We start from the raw sequence: 22285 nt of genomic DNA, 5'->3' as shown, positions 1-22285 counted from the left end.
GTCGATCATCAAAGCAGAGCTGCAAGTTGATGCAGTTGGAAGGGAGTTTCTCCGTGCGGAGAAGGGAAAAACAAAGCATAGGGTCAAACCGGCAGCTTTAGTTCAGGATGCAGGGTGAACACGGATTGATGCCAGGTTAAGTGATATGACCAGCCAATGAAGGCGACATAAAGTCGTTGCAGGCAAGCAATCGAGGGCGAAGAATAGCTGAAGACGTGAATGACTCTGGTTACTCGGAAATTGATTGACTGCAACCACTGCCAATATCGACCTTCGTACTGGCATTAGCATTAGCGCCTGTGGAAGCAGTTGTGAATTCCTGCCCAACAACTGCGTGGACAGGGTAACAGATTGGATGCATTTCTTTGTGTGGAGAGGGGGTCTTTAGAGGCTGGGACCCATGTCAATTCGAGGCGACATGGGATAGGGAGTTTGTGTGTACTGTAACTGGGGGTGGTGAAGTTGGTGCGTGCGATATGGCCGGGCCCATTTCCTGATCAGTGCACTCTGTACGGAGTACTGTACATAGAGTATCTCCCGGTATACTTGGGCCATCTGAAGAGGGCGATCGATCATGAGCAGAACACATCACTGTCATCATCTGAGATCATCATCGAGATTTCAGCTGTGAGGGGGATCGATTGGGAGACAATGAGGGAAGGCCACATTGCACTGTGCTCTGGTACCTGATAGAGGCACGGCCAACACCTCAGGGGAGGCGATTGTTGTGGCAGCTGTGAAAGAAGGGGAGAAGAAGAGGAAGATCCGTTTGATTGCGAATCCCCACCGGCCAAGTCAGCAAGTGGACGCCAGTTAGTTAGTACTGTACCTACTTACGAATAGTTACTGCACCCGCCCGTAGATCACTGGACTGCCTGACCAGGAATAGCGGGCTTGCCTGTTTACTCTGTACACAGTAGGCTCAAGTCTCGTCTCCTGTCCACGCTGCAGTGCCTGGCCTCGGCCTCAGGCTGTTTCCATCTTTCCATCCTTCTTGCTACACAACCACACCACCCGGGCACCGCATCAAATGACACGGACCAGGGGTTCGATATTCCCTTTTCTTTTTCCAGCTGACAAGTATTCTCCGACTTCTGCAGCATTCTGGCACCCATTGATCCGAGAAATATCCATCCCACGAGCAGGAACAGAAAATAAATGCTCCAGGACTCCCAGACCGTCGTCGCACCCGCAGCGAAGTGAGGCGCGCCGGTCTGCTGTTTTGGCAGCCTGTGAGTGGCCGCCATAGCATCCACCACCACCACTAATCTTCGGGCCCCCCATCCCCGGGGACCCATTGGTATTATTGAGGAGACAGACAACCTCAAAGATTGATTATCTATGCTGAAGATGGAGAAAAGATAAAACTCGCTAACTAAGCTAGCCTCAATCCAAGTTCGCTCTCGAAAAGTCCGAAACGAAACCGATTTTCCCCGTACGTAAATCTGCGGGGACTACAGAGTATCGCTGCAGACTTCGCTGCCCACCTTGCGTTCGTTGAGCACTGAGTACTGAGTACTTTCGGACTCTCCATCACCAATTTGACAGCTTCTGCACACAAGTCCCTGCTTAGGGCGCTTGGACGAAGCAGAAAAGAGAGGAGTAACACAGTGCATACCAAGACAATCTCCCACTCCCCCTCTTGACACGTCCTCCACGTCAACGATCCAAGTAGTATAGCATCTGCAATCAGACAAGACTGTCGGGCCTCCCGATGGGCGATGATGGACAAAATCTCAGAAGCAACGAAAAAGCGCCTCCCTCCCCCCCCCCTACTATCTAGATCTTTCTATGCATCTCATCGGAGGAGGTAGGGGAAGTCACGATCTCATTCTGCTTGCCAGCAAGCGAGAACGACCAACAAAAAACAATTGGCTCTCCTTCAGTCGCCAACCAGATTTGTTCCAATTCTTTCCCCCTTCTTCTGCTGCAGTTGCGCGTGCGTCACCCAACCCACGGCCCAAAAGACTCCCTGCTGTCACACTATGCCACTCATTGGTGAAAGGTGAGTGTTCCAGATCTCATGGGGAGAATTGGCGGGTGGGAGGGAGTTGGAGAGGAGTGGGGTGGTCATAACGAGGGAGAAAGGAGGAAGGGTCGCTGCACCAAATCGTGTTGCAAGAAACGTAGTTTGTCGTATTGCCCTCTCTATCCCATACAAACAAAATATATGATTATCCAGTAAGCCAGCCTATCCATTGAGCCGCACAGTGGTCATCCCACCACCAGACAGGCGAACAAAGACAAAGCAAGAGGGAGGGAGGTCAGATGCAGCGGGCCGAAGAGTCCGGGTTTTGCCTCTTTCCATAGTTACTGTGTAGTAACTAGCCTAGTAGTTACTACACTGTACGTACTGTACTCAGCGTGGCCAGAGTTATCGTCACGAGATTAATCCTTGCCGAAAATCATCTAGAATTATGAGTAAGATGGCTTTTTCTTTCCCCACTGGGCAACTTATGCAAGTTGCCGCTTGGGACCCGAACAGATGATGGAAAATCAGTTCATGCTTCCAAGGCTTCACTTTACATCTACTTCGCTTTTCTCTCGGGCTTCTTGTCGACAAATCATTATTCAAACTCGGATTTTCCGCCGCTGCTTTGTCTTCATACTTGCTGCTGTCCTACCTGAGCTTTAATTTTTGATTTTGGGCTCGCAAGGAGCAACGCAGAGCGGGCTAGGGCAGACCGATAAATGTCCCTACCATTAACTACAGTATGTTGAGACGGTAAAAATAGTACCGAGACGTTGGGAGTACTGGACAATGTCTGACTGCGCTGACATCACCACCGGTCATTCATGCAAGAAGTGTTAAAATAAGGTATCTTTTGGTCGCTGAGCTCGGAAAGGCTATTAGGCTGTTCACATGAAACATGCTCTGCACTGTACATGAGGCTGTTGATAATCACCGCCTACCTTTAGCAGCCACTGGCATCACAATCGGGTTCAGCTGCATGCTTGACACCGATGACATCGATTACTTTGTTGACGAGAAGGCAATACAGTATACTTACAGTTTGACAGTATATATAATTGAGTCATCTGTATGCCGTCATTACTAACTCTAAAAATAAACATGACCATGCGTCGGGTATCATGATGCTGTGCAAGTTTCCTGGAATATGCTGTGGTGCTCGGCCAGATTGATCACCATTTCTGTGGCACCGAGGTTGGGGCCTAGACTCAGCTTCACGCAGGGACTTAAAACGAGAATCGAATGCATGCATTGTGATATTTACCCGGGAAAGCCTCCTGTCGACGTCAGATACTCATGTCACCGTGTAACAGACTGCGCCGATAGAAGCCCAAGATCTTGACATGGATACCCAAAGCAATGCCAAAGCCCTTGGTCGAGTATAAAAGATGCTCACAGCCTTCTTATATAAGATTTCATTTTCTGAGCGCGTCCATGGATTTCCTCCATCGGGGTCCGTAGATCCTCATCACAAAGAGGACAGAACTGCTCGCGAAAGCGACTAGTCCAAGGATGGTGAAAAGCCACCCATTGCCGATGGCATCTATGATCGGCGCAGTGACCACAGAGCCCACACACGAGAAGATGTTGCGCATGAAATTGTTGAGTGCAACTCCTGCAGATGATTTCTTGGGCATGAATTCGGTCAACATCGTCGTTGCCATACCGAATATCAGCATGGAGCCGACACCAAAGAAAAAGTTCGCAATCATCTGCCGGGTTCAGTCAGTGAGGCTTCAGAATGTGTAAACAGGGACAACAAGAATTCTTTGATGGTAGTTGACAGCTTTGAGGGCTTGGGACGTACCGGTGCCAGCCAAAACACGCCCCGATCCGCACACCAGCCATACCATATCAGCCCAGCAGGGTAAAGAAAAGCCCCAAGCCAGGCGTTCTCGCGCATGCGGTCTTCAGGATGATATATAAGCTTGCCATTTTCGTCGTACCGTTTGGCTTTCTTGGCCTCCCGTTGCATGATGCTATCCATCCAACGGCCCCCGAAGGTACTGGCCACGACGTAACCCAGTGAGTTTGGAATATATAGCAAGCCGACGATGATTGTAGTGAAATTGTACGGGCTACCTCCGAACGTGTGTTCAACGCTAACGTTGAGTACATATAGAGAGCCGAACGTGATGCTGGCATAGTAGACCGTGAGCAGAACCGGGGGATACCGCAGATAGAGAATAATCTTCAGAGGATCCAAGAGTACCATCTTGAGATACTTGAGCCATTTGGTTGTAACGTGAATGACTTGCCGAGATGAAACACGACTCAATTGACGATCTATCGGTTCTGTTTGTTCTTCCTTGAGTTGTCTTACCTGACCAGAGACGGCCAGGGTTTCAGGAAGTGCAAGAAAGATGAGGATGACAGTGATAGCTCCCCAAACTGCCAAAAACCACAAGGTACTTCTCCACCCCCATCGCTCAGCTAGAGCACCACCAACAATGGGAGCTATCAATGGCCCGCACAGCGGCCCCAGATAGAAAATGTTCATGGCACGCCCTCTTTCCCGTGGCTCCCAAAGATCGGCAATAGTCCCTGCGCCAACTGCTTGAACCGAGGCAGAAGCACCTCCACTCAGGAGTCGCAAGACAATGAGCATAGCGATTGAGCTAGAGATGGCGCACAATGAGTTGAATATGACGAAGAGAGTGAAAGAGACAAGATATATTGTTCGTCGCCCAAGCCTTTCGCTGAAAGAAGACCACCACAGTGGAAAGATAGACATGCTAAGCATGTACAATGAGATTGACAGGTTCGTGACGGTAGTCGAGGTACCTAGTTCCTTTGATACCTGAGACAAGGAGGCTTTGCCCAGTGGAGGCACGGGTTAGAACGGGCTTGGTGTCGGGGGACATGAATAGACTCACGGAAGAAGATCGAGCTGCCCATGGGAGCTGCAGCCCCGGCCACTGCAACTATGAATGTGATGAACCATTTCGTCTTCCGAGGATAGACTTTGGGGTCTACCACCTCCGCCAGCAGGGTGAGCTGCCCAAAGAGCCCCCTACGCTCCAGTCGGGGTACCACAACTGGCTCCTCTTGCTCCTCGTGAGACGTGTGAGTCGAAGAAGCACGATCTTCCTCATCTTTACCTTCTATGACCGGAGAGCTGTCGGCTTTCTGAGGCTCAGGCTTATCGTCAATGTGTGTCTCGATTATATTCTTGGACGGTACAACGTCGCGGTGAGTCTCGCTGGTACCCGCAGGGCTTTCGACCTCGTCTTTGTGAATGCTCTTGCCTGCCGCCATTACCCATAGAGATATTTAGAGCGGAAATGGGTGGTATATTGACATCCGAGCACGACTTCTCAGAGATGCGAGTGGCAATGTACGGCTTAGCGAGCAGTAAAGCTATTTGTACTGGCTTGTCTGATTCTTCCCTGGATCTTAAGGAAAGGCAGGGTGGGAATTATGTTCTAATGCCAGGATGGAAGATAACAGAGACGACAAGGCCGAGCAAGCGAAGAGAATCACGCATGCGGCCTTCAGTGGGGATAGTGTGACTAGTAGTTGAGTTGAAATGATGCCTGGCTAATATGTTGAAGCTCGCTGGCCATTGTCGAGCTGCGTAAGAGCAGATCTTTGTCTTAAATATGCATGGCCGATAAGAGAAGACGAGAAGAAGCAAAAGAAATATTGTGCGGAGATAGTTTTGGAACAACGGGGAAAATCCTGAACGACTTTAGAGGAGGAGGTGTTGGTCGGTTAGTCTCTTCCACTTGTTGTGCAGTCCATATCTCGCATGGATCCCAAACAGGCAGGCGATGGCCTTCGCCCGCGTGGACCCTCCCTCTTCCCCCCACTTTACTTTCCTTTCTTCTTTCCAAGGGATCCATCGTTATCAATTTGCCGATTGTGTGCTTCACCACTGGGATTCCGAAAGAGTCCAACAAAGTCTACAGTACGAGTATGTAAGCAACAGTGAGCAAACCACCCCATTCTGCAAATCTAAGTCCTAATCTGGTAGAGCCAGGCAAGCCAAGGCCGATGCCGTTCCATCCGAGGGCTCCAGTCGGAAGGCTTGATGAGCGGGCATTGCCGCCCTCCATCGCAAGAACAAGAAACTTGCCGAGGTCAATGCCCGCTCGGGGAGTGGAGAGCTGGAGTCTCTCGGTAGAACTGAACTGTGCAATATGTACTTTGTTACCAGTTGCCAGTCTCGTGAGTGGTTATCGTTGCTGCTCCAGGTCCTTGTTGCGAAAAGAAATTCGATTCTTCTCATCATCATTGAGGATACGACGAATGCTCTGAGACTCTCAACTGTTATTCAATTGAATCTAGGTGCAGCTCACTATAGTAGAAATATCATATGAGTTGTCTCTCCCATGGTAAGAGCAAGCTCTCGAGCAATAACAATGGTGCATTGGTCAACCTCTGAAGTCTGAGCTCGACTCCACACGTTTTCAAGACATTTAAGCTTAAAATCATTGACAAAAACGTCTGGGGTGAGTATGCCGATTGTTCAGACTGCATCCAGCCCGGTTGACTCTTGTGGATACTGTGACTCGGATCCGCCGGTCCAAGTTGCCCCACGCCCACCAGCATTTCGAACCGATACTTGATCGAACATCCTGCCTGCCTATGCTTTAGAGCATGCATACACGCAACGGGCTACTATCGTCATCAATCTCGAAGTGTGCCATTGAATCTACAACCTCCATATTCCGAAACGCCATCTTATCTTCATACAGTCTACGAAACCACAAGCAAGATGGATTCAGACAAAGCCACCATGCAACGCAAAGTCAGGGACACGTTGGCCAAGTATCAAGGGGATGACTATATTGACGGCTGGGCTGAACTCTGGGATAAGAACGACAATTTGCCTTGGGACAAGGGTATTCCTAATCCCGCATTGGAAGATGCCCTCACTCAGCAGCGCGCGACCCTCGGAGGTCCAATTGCCACGGATGCACAGGGAGCAACCTACAGAAAGAAAGCACTGGTTCCCGGCTGTGGCAGAGGAGTGGATGTGCTTCTTCTTGCCAGCTTTGGCTACGATGCCTATGGACTGGAGTATAGCGATGCTGCACTCAAGATTTGTGAGAGCGAGGCGGCTCAGAATGGGGACAAGTACCCTGTCCGAGATTCTGGAATAGGTCGAGGAAAGATTGCGTTCGTGCAAGGCGACTTTTTCAAGAATGACTGGTTGGAGAGTCTACAACTACCGCTTAACTGCTTTGACTTGATATACGATTATACGGTAAGGCTACTTAGCTTGATCCCTGTTTTACGTTTCTCGTATCTTCGTCCATGATAGCCAGAATCTGGGCTTACACGTATCTACAGTTCTTCTGCGCACTAAATCCAACGATGCGACCAAATTGGGCTTTGCGACACACCCAGCTTCTGGCGCCTTCACCGTGCGGCAATCTAATCTGCTTAGAGTTTCCAAGGCACAAGGACCCGACGCAACAGGGACCCCCTTGGGGAGTCTCATCGGAGGCCTACATGGAGCATTTGAGTCACCCGGGTGAACAGATCCCGTATGACGCCCAGGGTCGATGCAAGATGGATCCTCTTCGCGAGCCAAGCGAGCATGGTCTCGAGCGCGTGGCGTACTTCCAGCCTGCTCGGACACATGAAGGTGGTAAGGACAGCAACGGGGTGGTCCAAGATCGAGTCTCCGTATGGCGCCATCGGTAGTGCGCTTGTGGGTGGAACTCGAGACGGATACACATCATCATGAATCAGTCAAATCCCTGATGGATCCACCGGTCTGATTCGCTCAAATTGATTCTCGCTTCCGCTGCTTCTCTCTCTCTCTCTCTCTCTCTCTCTCTCTCTAGGACTGCTTTGATAGTGCGTTGTAATGCTCCCCAAGCCCATATGTATGCCTGTAGTATGCCAGCCAGATGACCCGTTTACCCCTCGCTTCGTCATCAAGTCCATCAACATCGCCCGGCTCTATCTTCTCGATCCTCCCGTCGCCTTGTATAACATTGATCTCGATGCCGTATGCCCTCGCCAGCGCCTGCAGTTCGAGCTGTCCACCCCACTCGGCAGTCAGCTTGATCTTCCTGGTGTACTGATCCAGTGGCTCCTCCATGAACGCCTCGAAGTCATCTTTATGCTCAGCAATGAAGTCCGCGGCCACCGCCCGGACCGCTCGGTACCCATCGTGCTTCGGGAAAGTGACCGTTTCCACTCGCGACTGCGTGGGAGCCTGGAGAACCATCCTCTTGGGATCCGGTCTGAGCCCCAGACCCATTTCGTCCAATTGACTCGCAATCGCGGAGTACAGACAATGTCCGTCCGGGTTGATCTCAATCTCCTTCAGCTGCAAGCGCTTGAACACGGCATCCATCACCTCCTTCTCGTTGCCCCGGTGGTCGGTCTGGTTCGCGGCCTCCTCTGCTGCAATCGCCGACTGGGCCGCTTGCTCCGCGGCACGACGCGCGAGACGGGCCTTTTGACGGTTCGGTTTCTTGGGGCGCGGGCCGCCGGAGGGCTGCGGGGTGTCCGTGGTGGTGGTGGTGCTACTGCTGTTGCTGCTTGGGGGCGTCGACGTCGTCGTCGTTGTGGTTGTGGAGGCCGAGGGATCATCTGTAGAGTTTTTGGCGTCGTCTTTGCTCGTAACTTCGTCATCATCATCGTCGGACTTGCTGTCGTTGAGGCTGAGGTCCTCGAGACTACCGTCCACGGGCTCGCCGCTCAACTCCGCAATCTGTGCCTGGTGTCGCTCCGTGAGCTCCCGCTGCAGGCGATCGCATTCATCGTTGATCCCCTTGCGCGTTTTCTTGGTGGCGGACTTTTTCTTCTGGGTGATCTTCGCTTGCAGGTCTTTCTGTTCCTTGCGGTGTCGGGCTTGCAGCTCCTCCATGGCTGCAGGGTTGGCTGTATTGGTTGTTGTGGTATACAAGGAGATATAAGGATGAAAACAACAACTCCCCAACTGGATATGTATGAGTTCAAATACTCCAAGGAAAATATGCAAGAAGAACGTGGATAAATGGAGGGTATAGGTCCCAAAGGTGGGCTACTGGACTTTTGCTGGATAACAAACACGCAGGGTGGAATTGCCCCGCCACTGCAGCGCGCACTTTTTGCGGTCCTCCGTCCTTCCGCTCTAGAGATCGACGCCTCAGGCATACATATCACTAGACTAGACCGGAGCTTACAACCTCAGGACAACCTCAGGCACCAGGCATCACTGTAGGTACAAAGACTACCACGGATTCTTTAAAAATGATCCTTTGAGAAGTCGGTATACTTCCTCGAGATATGAGTATGTAACCAGAACCCAAAGAAACAGTGATCACCCTCTCAACTGTGCCCTGGTTCTTTCTCAGTCCGGATTGCCTCGGCTTCTTGTGCCAAGCCGCTCAGTAATCGCTCGGCCGTCGGTTAGTTTACCCCGACATCTTCTCTCCGCATTGTATAAGGAGCTTCATCTGGCACCGCTCGCGAGTTCGACGCTTTAACGTGAACTATTTCTTCAGCAGGTACTCTACATCTATAGCTCTATCATATATAAATAGAGACCCTGAAGATTCGAAAGTGAGCCCATCATGGACGTCCAGAAACTCTTCGATGTTAAGGTTAGTCGCATTGTCACGCAAAATCTAGCGGCACACACCCCCTTTTCCCAGTCGAGTATCATGAACGCTAAGCTAGCTATCAGGGCAAAGTAGTGCTGGTCACTGGCGGAGCCAAAGGCATTGGCCGCATGATCTCCGAGGGATATGTAGCGAACGGTGCCACCGTCTATATCTCCTCGCGCGATGCGAAGGCCTGCGAGAAGGCCGCCAGCGAGCTCAATGCGCTCGGCAGGGGCAAGGCCTATGCCATTCCCGCCAACTTTTACCAAGAGGAAGATCTCAAGAAATTGGCAGAAGAGCTGGCCAAGCGCGAGAGTAGTGAGTGCTGCGTCTTTCGTTCGGTCCCCCTCACGAGCGGGCTGGCAGTTGAAGTGGGGTGGCAAGAGTTATGAAGCGCTTACCTGATTGATACCAGAGCTTCACATTCTCGTCAACAACTCGGGATCGAACTGGGGTGCCCCATACGATGACTACCCATCTTCCGCCTGGACACGGGTCCTCACTCTCAACCTCCACAGGGTGTTCGACCTCACCAAGCTTCTCACGCCCTTGCTCGAGAAGGCTGCTGCGCCGGGCGACCCGGCTCGGGTCATTAACATTGGCAGTATCGATGGGTTGAGAGTCCCGGCGCTGGAGACCTTTGCTTACAGCGCTAGTAAAGCTGGTTTGCATCATCTGAGCCGAGTCTTGGCTAATCATCTTGGAAGGAGGAATATCACGTATGTTGCGGCCCTCGCTGTCTGGTTGCCGATGAGAGTTGAGCTAATGTGGTCGTCTTTTCTGGCAGGTCGAATACTCTGGCTTGTGGTCCTTTCCAGAGTAAGATGATGGCCGCCACCTTGGAGGCGCATCGCGAGACCATCGAGGGGAATATCCCATTGGGTCGTATCGGAAGTCCGGAAGATGTGGCAGGGGCTTGTCTATTCCTGGGGAGCCGGGCTGGTGCATATGTGAACGGAGCAACTATCACTGTTGACGGTGGAAGCTCTGTGGCTGCTAAGCTGTAATCAGTGCTGTCAGCCATTCGAAGCAGTCGAGACATTAGCCTATAGTCATTTCAAAGATAAATCAACATGAAGGTTAATCAAGGCTCTGACCTACCGGTGGAACTCACTCTCAGTTCGTAGTTTGCGAGCCAGTACCACCTGATGAACTAGCATGACCCATACCAGTACGGGGAGATGTGTCATTTTTGAGCATTGTAGGCAATAGTGTGTGTGTTGAGGCGCCACATTGTTGAGGCTAATAACACTCAACATCAGCTGACCAAGTTATCGATATGTCACTGCAGAACTTGGAGCCATACGTATCACATTGATTATCTTGATCTTCTGTATGCATGTAATCTACCGGTACTTGGTCGTAAGGCAAAGCATGTTACTCATCGGCAACATATCATATTGCCTGTCATCGGTCGGAATGTTTACAGCCAGATGTACTCCGTACATGCGTACAATGTTTCGAGAATGATTCTAGGGGTTTATCGCGACTTACGGCCGGAAGGGACGATCTCACTCCGCTCGGCTCTGCCTTCAACTTTCCATAAACAGCAAGGAGCCAATCTCAACCATAATGACATTGTGATTCCTGAGAACGAAACCTCACCGATTACAGAATCTCGACAAAGGATAACGTCTTGTTTCAATCTTCACCCATCATGACAAAGTCCTGGGTAAGAGGCAGGCCATGGGTTTGTGGACGGTACATAAAGTCATCGACAGTTGATAGTAAGCGCGCCGAGCACGATAGTCTAGAAACTAACGACCCGAGACTCTGCAACAGAGTTACTACTATGAATGTTGGGTTGGAAACCCGGGCCAGAACAGCTCAACTTCGACAAGTGATACAATAATTTCTGTCCTTGGCAGATTGTGACTCTGCACGCCGGCATGGCGAATATTTTTGGGCGTTGCCGAGACCGCGCAGTCTTTCTCGACCTTATGCCGGGACCGAAGCCTTGCCATAGCATTCAATGATCCTTAACAATTGTCGCTGCATCGTGCATGGCTTTCGGAATTGCGTTAGGTATTCATCAAGGGTTGCCAGCCACTTGCTTAACAATGTTTGAGCTACCCAACGACGCTCCCCCCGCAGTTCGAGGACAGCAGGACTCAACCTCCGTGTGTAACAAAACGGAGTGATGATGATTCGACCGTGCTACCAAACCATGGATTGTCTTAAGCATCTCGATCATGTCGATCTTACTTCCCCCGTGATCAATTCGATTGAGAAACGCTAAATCCAATGCTAAGTCGGATCTGGTACGACCGCAGCAATGTGCATGGACCAAATCGATAAACAAATACAGTGCATGATGCAGGAGGAAAAAAAAGACAAGACAAGCAAGCAAGCATCGTACCCAAACGGTGAAATTGGTTTTCAACCTTGATTCAATTACTTCTTTTGGGCTTCCTTGCTTCTCTGTGGCTCTGTCATGTGCTCTTTTTTGGCTCTCCTGTGTACAGGTGGTGGGTGAAACGCGTCCACCTCACCTTACTGTACTGTGCCTCGATTATCAGAGACACAATTGTGGTTCCCCGCCGCCGATTGCTCTCTTATCGCACCGCTATCCAACGCCACGTCAAGGACGCAGAGAGAAAGCATGAGCAGGCACAGCGTCCAGATAGTAACTGAACCATCTCAATCTCGAGGATTCGGGAGATTTCGCACCGGTCGGTACAGAGCTGGCTTATCATCATTGGAACCGAAGTCAGCGGGCGAAATACCAACAAGAAATCGCTATTGAGTGGAGCAGGCGACATCATCGGTTCGTGGCGTCATAGTCTCCAAGGGAACCTCATTCTCGCCTTTTCACACATCGCCCGTCCACTTCTTTCTTGGGACATCTCATTGAACCCTGTTGTTTAAAAAAGAAGATACGAATTCAGACCAGCCCGAGAAAGTCTTTTCCACCCCTCCCCCTTTTTTCTACTTTTGTTTTTCACAACAACATTCTGTTTGAGCTTTGTTGTTCGAGTGCACACCGCTCCTTTTTTCCCCCACGCGATAACCCTCAATTACTCTGAAAGAACCCACCCCCGAGTGTGACGTACCCCGAGATTCCGCGGACGCCAAAACTTCGACTCGTGGCCAAAAATATTATTCCTCTTCTCCCGGGGACATCCTCTTTGTTTAGCTGCACTTCAGCAGACCCTGGAAGTACATCTACCTTTGGCCCTGCTTCTACTTTCCACTTATAGGAATCATTCCTTGTGATCGTGATCCCAGCTGGTATCTTTCAATACGAACCAGCTGTCGTTCCCAGCGCCACGAACGAGCCTAGCGTTCTCAATTATCGGCATCCTTGTGCTACCCCCTTTAGCCGGCAAACCAACAACAACCCCTGCTCCGATCCTCTTTTGCCCTAGTATTTTCTTTCGCCTCACCCGTCACTGAGCAACTTTTTCTCCCCTCCATCTTACGTCCCCCCCCCTTCGATGATGAGCTCCTCAAGCGCCCAACACCGCCGGAACCAGTCGCTTGACCCATTTTCAGATCCCGACGTCTACTACGGAGGCGACGATGGCAAAGCGCGCATCAGGGATCGCAAGCGAGCATTCTCATCGGTACGTACAACGGATTAAGTCAGATAAGCCCACAACAAGCGTGGCTGACCATTTCTCAATTTTCAACCACAGACTTTGAAGTCCTTCAACCGGGAAGACATTCAAGAGTTCCTGGGAGGCGGTTTTCCAGCGAGAAGAGCCAGTCACGGTACGCTCGAGAAAGAAGCATTTCTTGGCTGCACCAAGGTACATTTGACTGACGCATCCTTGCCACAGATGAGACCCCGTCAAACGACCGCAAATTCCTTATCGATGTCGACAAAACACTACACGATCTCCTGAAACGGGAAGACACGGATCAGAACATGCAGATCACCATCGAAGATGTCGGCCCAAAGGTAGGAGTGGATTCGTTGTGGGCTACGTTCGAATAAAAGCTGACATGGACGAAGGTCTTCTCCGTAGGAACAGCTGCATCATCGGGATACAACAGATTCGACTTGCGAGGCACATACATGCTATCCAATCTTCTCCAGGAACTCACAATCGCCAAGGACTACGGTCGGAAGACTATTGTTCTGGACGAGGCTCGTCTGAGCGAGAACCCGGTTTCCCGTCTTTCCCGCCTTATCAGAGGCTCATTCTGGACCGCCTTGACTCGGCGAATTGACGGCTCGAACATCGCCGAAGCGGGTAGGGACCCCAAGGATTGGACCGATGACCCTAGGCCTCGGATCTACATTCCTGTGGGGGCTCCCGAACAGTATGAGTACTACAAGAAGATCGCAGAAGATTACCCGGAGCTTCGCCTGGATGTCCAGATGTTGGACGCCAACATCACACCCGATTACGTGAAGGACCTCAACAGCAAACCTGGAATGCTGGCCTTGGCGATGGACAAGACGGTTGACGAGGCTACCCAGAAGACCGAATACACCGGAGTTCCGTTCGTAGTGCCGGGAGGAAGATTCAACGAACTGTACGGCTGGGATAGTTACATGATCTCGCTCGGTTTACTGGTCAGCGACAGAGTTGACTTGGCCAAGGCCATGGTGATCAACTTCTGTTTCTGCATCAAGCACTACGCCAAGATTCTGAATGCTAACCGCTCCTACTACTTGATGCGCTCTCAGCCGCCATTCTTGACTGATATGGCACTGCGTGTGTACGAGCGGATCAAGCTGGAGCCCGATGCTATGGACTTCCTTCGAAATGCGACTCTTGCTGCCATCAAGGAGTATTACAGCGTCTGGACTGCGGAGCCGCGGTTTGACCCGGTGTCGGGTCTTTCGAGGTATCGTCCTCAAGGCAGTGGTGTCCCTCCGGAGACGGAGCCCACTCACTTCTATCATATCCTTACTCCCTATGCTGAAAAGCACGGGATGTCTTTCGACGAATTTGTCCAGGCCTACAACGAGCGCAAAGTCCTGGAGCCCGAGCTTGACGAGTATTTCTTGCACGATCGAGCCGTGCGGGAGTCTGGACATGATACCAGCTACCGTTTGGAGAAGGTCTGCGCTAACCTAGCCACGGTTGATCTTAACTCGCTCTTGTACAAGTATGAAGTGGATATTGCGCGGGTAATTCGCACCTACTTCAAAGATAAGCTGGAGATCCCTCATGAGTTCCGGACGGAGGCTACCAAGGACATCGCCTTTGAATCCTCGTCTGTGTGGGACCGTCGCGCCCGACGCAGAAAGATGCGCATGGACACCTATCTTTGGGACGAGGAGAAAGGCATGTACTTCGATTATGACACTGCCAAGCAAGAACGAACGAACTACGAGAGTGCCACCACCTACTGGGCGATGTGGGCCGGTCTCGCGACGCCGCAGCAAGCGTCTCAAATGGTCAAGGCTCTCCACAGATTCGAAGCGTATGGTGGCCTGGTGTCAGGAACCGAAGAGTCGCGGGGCGTCGTCGGTTTGGATCGTCCCAACCGGCAGTGGGACTACCCCTATGGCTGGGCGCCTCAGCAGATGCTTGCTTGGACCGGACTGATCCGGTACGGTTACCAAGATGAAGCCGAACGACTGACCTACAAGTGGCTGTACATGATCACCAAGGCCTTTGTGGATTTCAACGGGGTGGTGGTCGAGAAATACGATGTCACTCGACCCATTGACCCACATCGGGTGGATGCCGAGTACGGCAACCAAGGCGTGGATTTCAAGGGGGCTCCCCGTGAAGGGTAAGAATTCCCGAGTCGCATGGCACGAAGCTATTTTCCCCCTTGCGCGCTGGTCACTAACTTATTTGCATTAGATTTGGTTGGGTGAATGCCAGCTACGTTTACGGATTGGAGATCCTCAACGCCCATCAACGACGTGCTCTTGGAGCCATCACCCCTTACGAGACGTACAACAAGGCTGTCAGCGTGCAAGATGAAATCTTGTAAGCGCATTCACTTGACATGTCTCGGGTGAGTTGTCACTGCCTCGTCACGAGATCTTGAAATTCTTTTATATTTCTCGACGATTTTTGGGGTCGAGCTTTGGAAACGTCCTTTCGTTCTGCGGTCTCGGCTTTTTGGACCTTGAAGACTTTTTAGATGGACTTGAAAAGCGGTGGGGATAGAGTATAATTGGCTGGCTATAGTTCCTACATAGTTGTTGTTTCTTGGGTTGTTGTGCGGTCAGGACGCAGCAGAAGGGAGCTTGTCAAGATTCGGTGGAGGACCTTGAGGGTTTGCTTGGTGCTCTTTTCTTGCTTGTTTGAATGTCGGAGTTGATAGCCAGTCGTACTGAGTACGATGATGAGTGATGAGTTGAATTCAAGCCAGCGTTTTTCTGTTTAATGTCTGTGAGCGATGAAAGGGGGGAGGGAGTAAGAAGTGGGCCATGGCTGTGGTTGTCAGGTCTGTGCAACAGAGAGTAGGCTTTTTGTTTTTGCCCGTTAAAGTTCTGACTTTCGTATCAGTGTATCTCTTCATTTCAGGACATGTCTTTTTATAACTTCTCTAACAGTCCATGCAGGAACCAGGCCGATGCAACCCGCCAATGGCCATTGCTGAAGCTGTGCAGAAAAAATCAGGAGGGGATGAAGCGTGGTCTCAGTCAGTGCACTGTGAACACTGAAAAGTAGGCTAAACATTAGCCTAAACATTAGTGTAGTTAGACTGTGGTAGACTGTGGTAGACTGTTACTTTGTTCGACTTTTGGCCGAAGCTAAGCAGTTGACAGAATCCACCGAGGTATTCATTTCGCAAATGAACATGATCAGAGACGGGCTGCCGACCAGCCGCGGTCCGTTCAGAAGCGGGGGAGTGAGTGGATCGAAGGAAACTTAGGAAGGAGGAGGAGCTTGAGGGAAATGCCCCGAACCCGGCTTGGTTTTTGGCCGCATGTGCTTTCAACACTACTGGTAACTCCATCCTTTCCTGTTCTATGGATCTGGTCCCGGGCTCTCTTGTCGGCGCAACTCCTCCATCCGGTCTCTTCCATAGTCTGCCACACCAGGACGATCATTTCTACTGCTCCTGCGCTCGTAATTTATTCTCGGGATGATCGCCTGGCTTTGTCGCTCATATCCACCCCCCCCTCCCCCTACTTCTATTTCTACCTGGCTCACCTCCGCCGGCTTTTTCCACCCCTCCGTCCCCTCCATCCCTCTCCCAGTCCCTCCTCTCCTCCTCCCAACCTTCCCCTAATTTAGCCATTCAACAATCGCAACAATGGGCGCAATAGAGATCCCTCCTCTTGAATATACTCCGATCGAGGAGATTCAGTCCCGCGTCTCGACGGTGCGCCAGACTTTCAATGCACACAAGACCCGCGATGTGGAGTACCGGCTGGTCCAACTCCGCAAGCTATACTGGGCGTGAGTTCTTTTCCCTTCTCCTTCTTCTTGTTCTTCTTCCCCGAAGCACAAGCAGAAGAGGTATGGACTAAGAAAGGCATAACGCTAATCCTTGCCCGTTGGCAACAGAGTGAAAGATCATCTCGAGGAAATGCGCGAGGCGCTCCGACGGGACCTCAACCGACCGGATTTCGAGACTGAGCTCGGCGACACTAACTGGGTGTTGAACGATATCGTTTTCGTGTGTCGCAATCTGCAGAAATGGGTCAAGGATGAGAAGGCGGAGAACATCGATATCACGTTCAAATTCGTGAGCCCGAAGATTCGGAAGGATCCTTTGGGTTGTGTTTTGGTTATTGGGTATGTGGGCCTGCCTTGCGTTGCCTTGCCTGCTGCCGCTCACTATCTTGGTATGCGCGGGGAGAGGCATTTCGGAATAAGCTAATTATGGATGGATCATAGTCCATTTAACTACCCGTTCCAGTTGACTCTGGGTCCGTTGATTGGTGCTATCGCCGCCGGTTGTACTGTGGTGGTCAAGCCTAGTGAAAAGTCCTCTCACAGCGCATCGGTGATCCAGCGGATCATCGAGGCGGCGCTCGATCCGGAGGCGTACACCGTGGTGCAGGGCGGAGTCCCGGAAACTCAGGCGCTCCTTGCGGAGCGGTGGGATAAGATCTTCTTCACCGGTAGTGCGAATGTCGGCCGAATCATCTGCAAGGCAGCTGCGCCCCATATGACCCCCGTCGTGTTGGAGCTGGGCGGTCGCAACCCCGCGATCATTTCTAAGAATGCTGATCCCAAGCTGGTGGCGCGTCGCATGCTGTGGGGAAAGGTCACGAATGCCGGACAGCTCTGTACGTCGCAGAACTATATGCTTGTGGAGAAACCCATCCTGCCGGCGGTGGTGGATGAGTTTAAGAAGGCCTACAGCGAGTTCTTCCCGCAGGGAGCCAAGACCTCCCCTGACCTCAGTCGCATCATTGATGATGCTTCGTTCCAGCGGATCAAAAGGATGATCGATAACACCAAGGGCAAGATCCTTCTGGGAGGAACGATGGATGAGAAGGAGCGCTTCATCGAGCCCACGCTCATCCAGATCGACTCGGTCGATGACTCCCTGGTCGCCGAGGAGAGCTTCGGTCCCCTGTTGACCATTCTTCCCGTCGACAGCATCGATGAGGCGATCAAGATCGCCAACGGCGTGCAGTCTACGCCTTTGGCTCTCTACCCATTCGGCACCAAGGCCGAAGCCGAGAAGAGTATGTGATCTTCTTCCCTTTCTCTTCCGGGAATCACCCAGCCACCCAAGTTAACCTCTCTTTCGTTTAGTTCTCTCCCAGACCCGCTCCGGCGGTGTCGCCATCAACGACGCCGCGCTGCACATCCCCACTCTCGAATTCGGCGGTGTGGGCGAGAGTGGCAGCGGATCTTACCGTGGCAAGGCCAGCTTCGACGTCTTCGTACACCGCCGCACCATCACCACCAGCCCGGGCTGGATCGAATCCGCGCTGGCCGTCCGCTACCCACCCTTCGGCAAGAAGCAGGAATTCTTCATCAAGGCTGGTAGCCTGACGCCGGACTTTGATCGCAACGGACAGAAGCTCCGACTCGGCTGGCTCCGCTATCTCTTCACTCTCGGCGGTGGATCTGTCAAGTCCGGCGTCACTCGTGCCACCATTGTTGCTGCGGGTGAGTGATAATTTTCTTACTTGTCTTTCCCACTTATCAGTGTTATCTTTTTGGATTTGTTGCCCCATGCACCATCCCGGTTCGCACGCAGTCTTCTTACTGTCCGCATCACCATCGGCAGAATAAGGGTCGACTCGTAAACTCCCGAGTCTGCATTGGAATCGAACCGATACTATCGGCCTGCGTTCATTGATCTCACTCACGTGTTCGATTTCAACCCTCGCGCCCTGGTGGTTGTCCGCATACCCTTTTTAACCGGTGTCACATGATCTAATATCCTGCCTTAACTCCCTCTGACATCTATTGTCTAATTTTTAATCCTTTATCCACAACTCTGGACACTTTTGAACCACAAAGAAACACAGAATGTCAGCCAAACCATATATACTTACCATATACTATCTCCAGTGGCATACCTCGCACTCCAGCTCCTCGACCGCCGAGGTTCCAAGCTATGAAGAAACCCCTCCGATGATTGTCAAAGTAACAATCTGATGTTTGATTTACTGGATATTTCTTGGTTCGGTGCATTGATTTCCGGGTGATTCTTTTCTAATATTCGAATTCCTTTGGATTTCCAGCTGGCGCGTTTGTGCTTTGGTTTGTGCCTTAAAAGTGTTGGGGGCGGGGGTCCTATGTTTATGATTATGTATACTATAATTTGTGCCCGGCGGCATTTTGAGGGGCTGGGGGCTGTGTTCTGTGCTGAAGGAGAAAGGGATATATACCATTTAACTCGGTGGTGGGGGTTACCTACCTATGTAGCTAGCAGGCTAGCTAGCCGGTGAGACAAATTTGAAGTATGATCATGATTTTTTCCGGCGTCATGTTCAAAATGTAGGCGTCTACATTTTTATGAATCGTTTTTTTATTAGTCATGCATCTACTCAAGAATAAAGGCCAAATTCCGGCGTTCTTGGTTCCAGTGGATTCGAATGTCTATTTATCATCATTGCATGCATGTCACGTCACATCCCAGATCTCGTATCAAGATAGTTAGTAGTGGTGGTCGTCAAGAGAAGCAAAACCCGTAGGGTTGCACAAATAATACCTAGGTTTTGAAGTAAATGGTCTATGAGCCAGAAATTGGAAAGAGATGTCGGGAAAGACTTGAGATGTGACAGGGTTAAGCAAAAAGAAAATTTCCGGGGGGTGCGGGGATACATGAGCAACCCGACCATATACAGTAACGTGGTTGTGGCAGGCTAAATATTTTTTGAGATATAGAGAAGGATATGTTAGGGGATGCCTGGGAGGTGCGTGATGGGTGATGTGCATCCACGGGGAGAGGAGTGAGGAACGGGGATGACTTCTGGCTCCGGATTCTCACTGAACCCCGAAGCCTGAGACCCGCTAACACCTCCTCTCCACGCCCTTTTGGCTCACGCAGAGGTATTTGACCCCCTTGTATGGCTTGACGCCTTCGCCGAGCCCGCGGCTTTTCCGCGGGTCGATGTTGAGACTGTCGACTTTGAGACCGGAGGGGAGCCAGCCGCGCACGGAGAAGGAGACCGAGGCGGAGGTGGGCATGAGTATGGCATTGAGTTGAGTTTTGGTCTTGCGGGGAGCGGTGTGGAATATGTTGGCTGGCTGGCGGTCTTTGGAGGGTTTGGGGGAGGAGTTGTGGCGGGGCTTTTCTGTACGGGCGTTGTGGGGTTCGGGTTCGTGTTCGGGTTCGGCGCCCGTTTCTGGGGTAGTATGTTGCGTGTCGCCTTCGGCTTCGGGGAGGAGTGTTGATGGTAGTGAGGGAGCTGGAGGGGCTGGAGTTGACGGCTGGGAGGGGTCGGAGGGGGTGTAGGGTTGGGGCTGTTCGGCATCCAGGAGTTTGTTGGGGTCGGCGGCAGGAGAAGCTGATGCTTCGGCGTCTGCTGCAACCGCCGCGGCTGCGCGAGAGGATTTCTTGACGACCTTCTTCTTCTTCTTTTTCTTGGTCTTCCGTTTTGTGGTGCCCGTTTGCGGGTCCTGGTATGCCGTGGTTGGGTCATAGTAGCCTTGGAGGAGGTTGGCGTCCGCATCTTCCAACTCGTCTTCGGCATCGTCCTCATCGTAATGACCAACCACGCTACACCGCAGGGTTGCGGTGCCGGAAACCGTACCGGCGTCTTTGGTCGGGATTCGCCATTCAAGCACCTCACTCCCCGGAGTATACAAGGCCTCTCCGCGGCTGGCTTGCATCTCTGTGATATTCCGGACCGACTTGGGAATGGGGACTGTAACGATGACCTCTTCCAAGGCAGGCGCCGTGGAGTTCCCGCCACCTCCCAGGAACGAAGGGGTCGATGACCCCGACCCACTGCGCCCAACTCCGGGCCGGTTGGCGGATGTGTAGCCCGGAAAGTTGGTGTTCAGAATCAGGCGCACTTCGAACTCGGCGCCTGTTGGACCGAGAGACTTGCGAACATCCACGATAGCCGGCAGGAAAAGCTTCTCCATGTGGGTGGGAGGTTGGTCGAGGTTGGGGTCAAGCGGTAGGAGATCCACCTCATACCCGGCGAGAATGAAACGTCCGTCCGGTGGAACAAAACTGAGCTCCCCCGGCCGTTCCCGCCATCGCGCTAATCGCACACAGGGGTGGAAAACAGGAAGCTCCAGCTTCTGCCCCAAGGCTTTCTGGCCGCCGGGCGCCGTTAGGGAGAGAAGGAGATCTGGGACACCGGAGACCTTTGCAGTAAAGGCGATGGTGCCGGAGGCCAAAGCTGATAGCAGACGACCGGAAGGGGCGATAGTGACCGACAAGGACTCGATTATGTCAACATATATCTCGTTCGAGGTATGACGAACACCGGATTTCCGCCAAGGTATCGCGGGACCTTGTGCTGCGGCGGCGGACGACAAAGATTGCTTCAATGCGTTGGGCTGGCCGAGGATTGGCGTGGATGAACTATTTTGACAGGACCACGAGGGTTAGTATAATTGACTCAGAGCGCCGTATGCGTAAGTGGCGGGGTCATCGACAAGGTATAGTTACTCACCCAGCCAACCCAACCCCGCCCAAGAGTTTCCCCATCCATCCTGGCATTTCCACCACCTCCTGCAACATATTGGGCTCGGTGTTGCACACGATGCCGCCATCGCACATCTCGTAAAGTAGCTGTGCGACCACATCGTAGTTGGCCTGTAGCTTTGTTGAGAGCAATGGCGCCCCAACAAACTCCTCGAGGACATCGACGACTCGATGTAGAAACTCTAGCACCAGCAGCGATTCCGAGTCAACCTCGGAGACTGCGAGGAAGGTGAGATTCGACTGGACGATGGAGAAGACGGTCACCGGTGGAATCGCACCGGGCAGGTACAGCACTGAGGGGCGAGGGGCCGCATGGGCGAGAAAGAGAGAGCGGATTACTGGTGCGGAGGGCGGACGGGAGCGGTAGACCTGCTCGACGATCGGATTGCTGAAGGACAGACGTCAGTAGCTGTGGGGGGAAAGAAGAGTGTTGGAGAAACAGACGTCTGCTCATCGTAGATGTAAAGCGCATCGACTTGGCCGCTCATGATGGCGACCTAACTCGACGGGGGCTGGGGAATGGGAGGGGGAGGGGGGGAGAGGGCGGTCATGGTCCGTCCGGGCGTGATGGTCGGGGAAGGGAAATGAGGCCATCCGCCTCCAAATCGCCCGCGTTCTGCCGTCCACCTCCGCCTTGTCCATCGGATGAATCCGATTGATTCCCGTCTCGGGGATTTCCATGCTCGATGGATTGAGCTTGTATACAGCAGTCCAAGTTATCTATTGTTCTCCGTTTATTCATAATCTCTTTCGGACTTCATAC

The 22285-nt window shown here is 52.0% G+C and overlaps 7 protein-coding genes across 7 annotated transcripts; 4 read left to right on the top strand and 3 right to left on the bottom strand.

The window, feature by feature from the left end:
• Nucleotides 1–3028: 3028 nt before the first annotated feature.
• Nucleotides 3029–5479, bottom strand: ASPACDRAFT_80059 (MFS transporter). Its single transcript, XM_020205556.1, has 3 exons — nt 4849–5479; nt 3780–4786; nt 3029–3684 (listed from the first exon to the last, which is right to left on the bottom strand). Exons 1-3 carry the CDS (start codon nt 5228–5230, stop codon nt 3388–3390), a joined length of 1686 nt encoding a protein of 561 aa, XP_020054292.1. The 5' UTR covers nt 5231–5479; the 3' UTR covers nt 3029–3387.
• A 1102-nt stretch (nt 5480–6581) lies between these two features.
• On the top strand, nt 6582–7731 carry ASPACDRAFT_80057 (putative thiol methyltransferase). Its single transcript, XM_020205555.1, has 2 exons — nt 6582–7184; nt 7271–7731. The coding sequence occupies exons 1-2, from the start codon at nt 6693–6695 to the stop codon at nt 7625–7627; spliced, it is 849 nt and encodes a 282-aa protein (XP_020054291.1). The 5' UTR covers nt 6582–6692; the 3' UTR covers nt 7628–7731.
• A 35-nt stretch (nt 7732–7766) lies between these two features.
• On the bottom strand, nt 7767–8804 carry ASPACDRAFT_62213 (deubiquitinase OTU2; the record flags this gene model as incomplete). The annotated part of the gene is made up of 1 exon (XM_020203771.1): nt 7767–8804. One exon carries the CDS (start codon nt 8802–8804, stop codon nt 7767–7769), a length of 1038 nt encoding a protein of 345 aa, XP_020054290.1.
• Nucleotides 8805–9345: 541 nt separating this feature from the next.
• ASPACDRAFT_122740 (short chain dehydrogenase/reductase family) lies at nt 9346–10629 on the top strand. The gene is made up of 4 exons (XM_020196565.1): nt 9346–9522; nt 9606–9840; nt 9938–10241; nt 10310–10629. The coding sequence occupies exons 1-4, from the start codon at nt 9493–9495 to the stop codon at nt 10527–10529; spliced, it is 789 nt and encodes a 262-aa protein (XP_020054289.1). The 5' UTR covers nt 9346–9492; the 3' UTR covers nt 10530–10629.
• A 2333-nt stretch (nt 10630–12962) lies between these two features.
• On the top strand, nt 12963–15426 carry ASPACDRAFT_32006 (alpha,alpha-trehalase; the record flags this gene model as incomplete). Its single annotated transcript, XM_020199850.1, has 5 exons — nt 12963–13088; nt 13161–13236; nt 13305–13426; nt 13481–15219; nt 15294–15426. 5 exons carry the CDS (start codon nt 12963–12965, stop codon nt 15424–15426), a joined length of 2196 nt encoding a protein of 731 aa, XP_020054288.1.
• A 1235-nt stretch (nt 15427–16661) lies between these two features.
• Nucleotides 16662–19257, top strand: ASPACDRAFT_80053 (hexadecenal dehydrogenase). The gene is made up of 5 exons (XM_020205554.1): nt 16662–16847; nt 16956–17186; nt 17289–18088; nt 18159–18518; nt 18927–19257. The coding sequence occupies exons 1-5, from the start codon at nt 16702–16704 to the stop codon at nt 18974–18976; spliced, it is 1587 nt and encodes a 528-aa protein (XP_020054287.1). The 5' UTR covers nt 16662–16701; the 3' UTR covers nt 18977–19257.
• Nucleotides 19258–19871: 614 nt separating this feature from the next.
• On the bottom strand, nt 19872–22010 carry ASPACDRAFT_53493 (putative AP-3 adaptor complex subunit mu; the record flags this gene model as incomplete). The annotated part of the gene is made up of 3 exons (XM_020202755.1): nt 19872–21399; nt 21491–21910; nt 21967–22010. 3 exons carry the CDS (start codon nt 22008–22010, stop codon nt 19872–19874), a joined length of 1992 nt encoding a protein of 663 aa, XP_020054286.1.
• Between the last annotated feature and the right edge of the window lie 275 nt (nt 22011–22285).

The sequence above is a fragment of the Aspergillus aculeatus genome (genome assembly GCF_001890905.1).
Source record: "Aspergillus aculeatus ATCC 16872 unplaced genomic scaffold ASPACscaffold_12, whole genome shotgun sequence".
In the NCBI taxonomy this organism is placed as follows: Eukaryota; Fungi; Ascomycota; class Eurotiomycetes; order Eurotiales; family Aspergillaceae; genus Aspergillus; species Aspergillus aculeatus.
This window is presented reverse-complemented; position numbering and strand designations above follow the sequence as displayed.

Coding starts and splice junctions, on each gene's coding strand:
- ASPACDRAFT_80059 (XM_020205556.1), bottom strand. CDS start 5,230: ATGGCGGCAGGCAAGAGCATTCACAAAGACGAGGTCGAAAGCCCTGCG. Junction 4,787..4,848: donor GGGCAGCTCGATCTTCTTCC/GTGAGTCTATTC, acceptor CACTGGGCAAAG/CCTCCTTGTCTCAGGTATCA. Junction 3,685..3,779: donor GCGTGTTTTGGCTGGCACCG/GTACGTCCCAAG, acceptor TGAACCCGGCAG/ATGATTGCGAACTTTTTCTT.
- ASPACDRAFT_80057 (XM_020205555.1), top strand. CDS start 6,693: ATGGATTCAGACAAAGCCACCATGCAACGCAAAGTCAGGGACACGTTG. Junction 7,185..7,270: donor ACTTGATATACGATTATACG/GTAAGGCTACTT, acceptor ACGTATCTACAG/TTCTTCTGCGCACTAAATCC.
- ASPACDRAFT_122740 (XM_020196565.1), top strand. CDS start 9,493: ATGGACGTCCAGAAACTCTTCGATGTTAAG. Junction 9,841..9,937: donor GCTGGCCAAGCGCGAGAGTA/GTGAGTGCTGCG, acceptor GATTGATACCAG/AGCTTCACATTCTCGTCAAC. Junction 10,242..10,309: donor CTTGGAAGGAGGAATATCAC/GTATGTTGCGGC, acceptor CTTTTCTGGCAG/GTCGAATACTCTGGCTTGTG.
- ASPACDRAFT_80053 (XM_020205554.1), top strand. CDS start 16,702: ATGGGCGCAATAGAGATCCCTCCTCTTGAATATACTCCGATCGAGGAG. Junction 16,848..16,955: donor CTCCGCAAGCTATACTGGGC/GTGAGTTCTTTT, acceptor CGTTGGCAACAG/AGTGAAAGATCATCTCGAGG. Junction 18,519..18,926: donor TGCCACCATTGTTGCTGCGG/GTGAGTGATAAT, acceptor TACTATCTCCAG/TGGCATACCTCGCACTCCAG.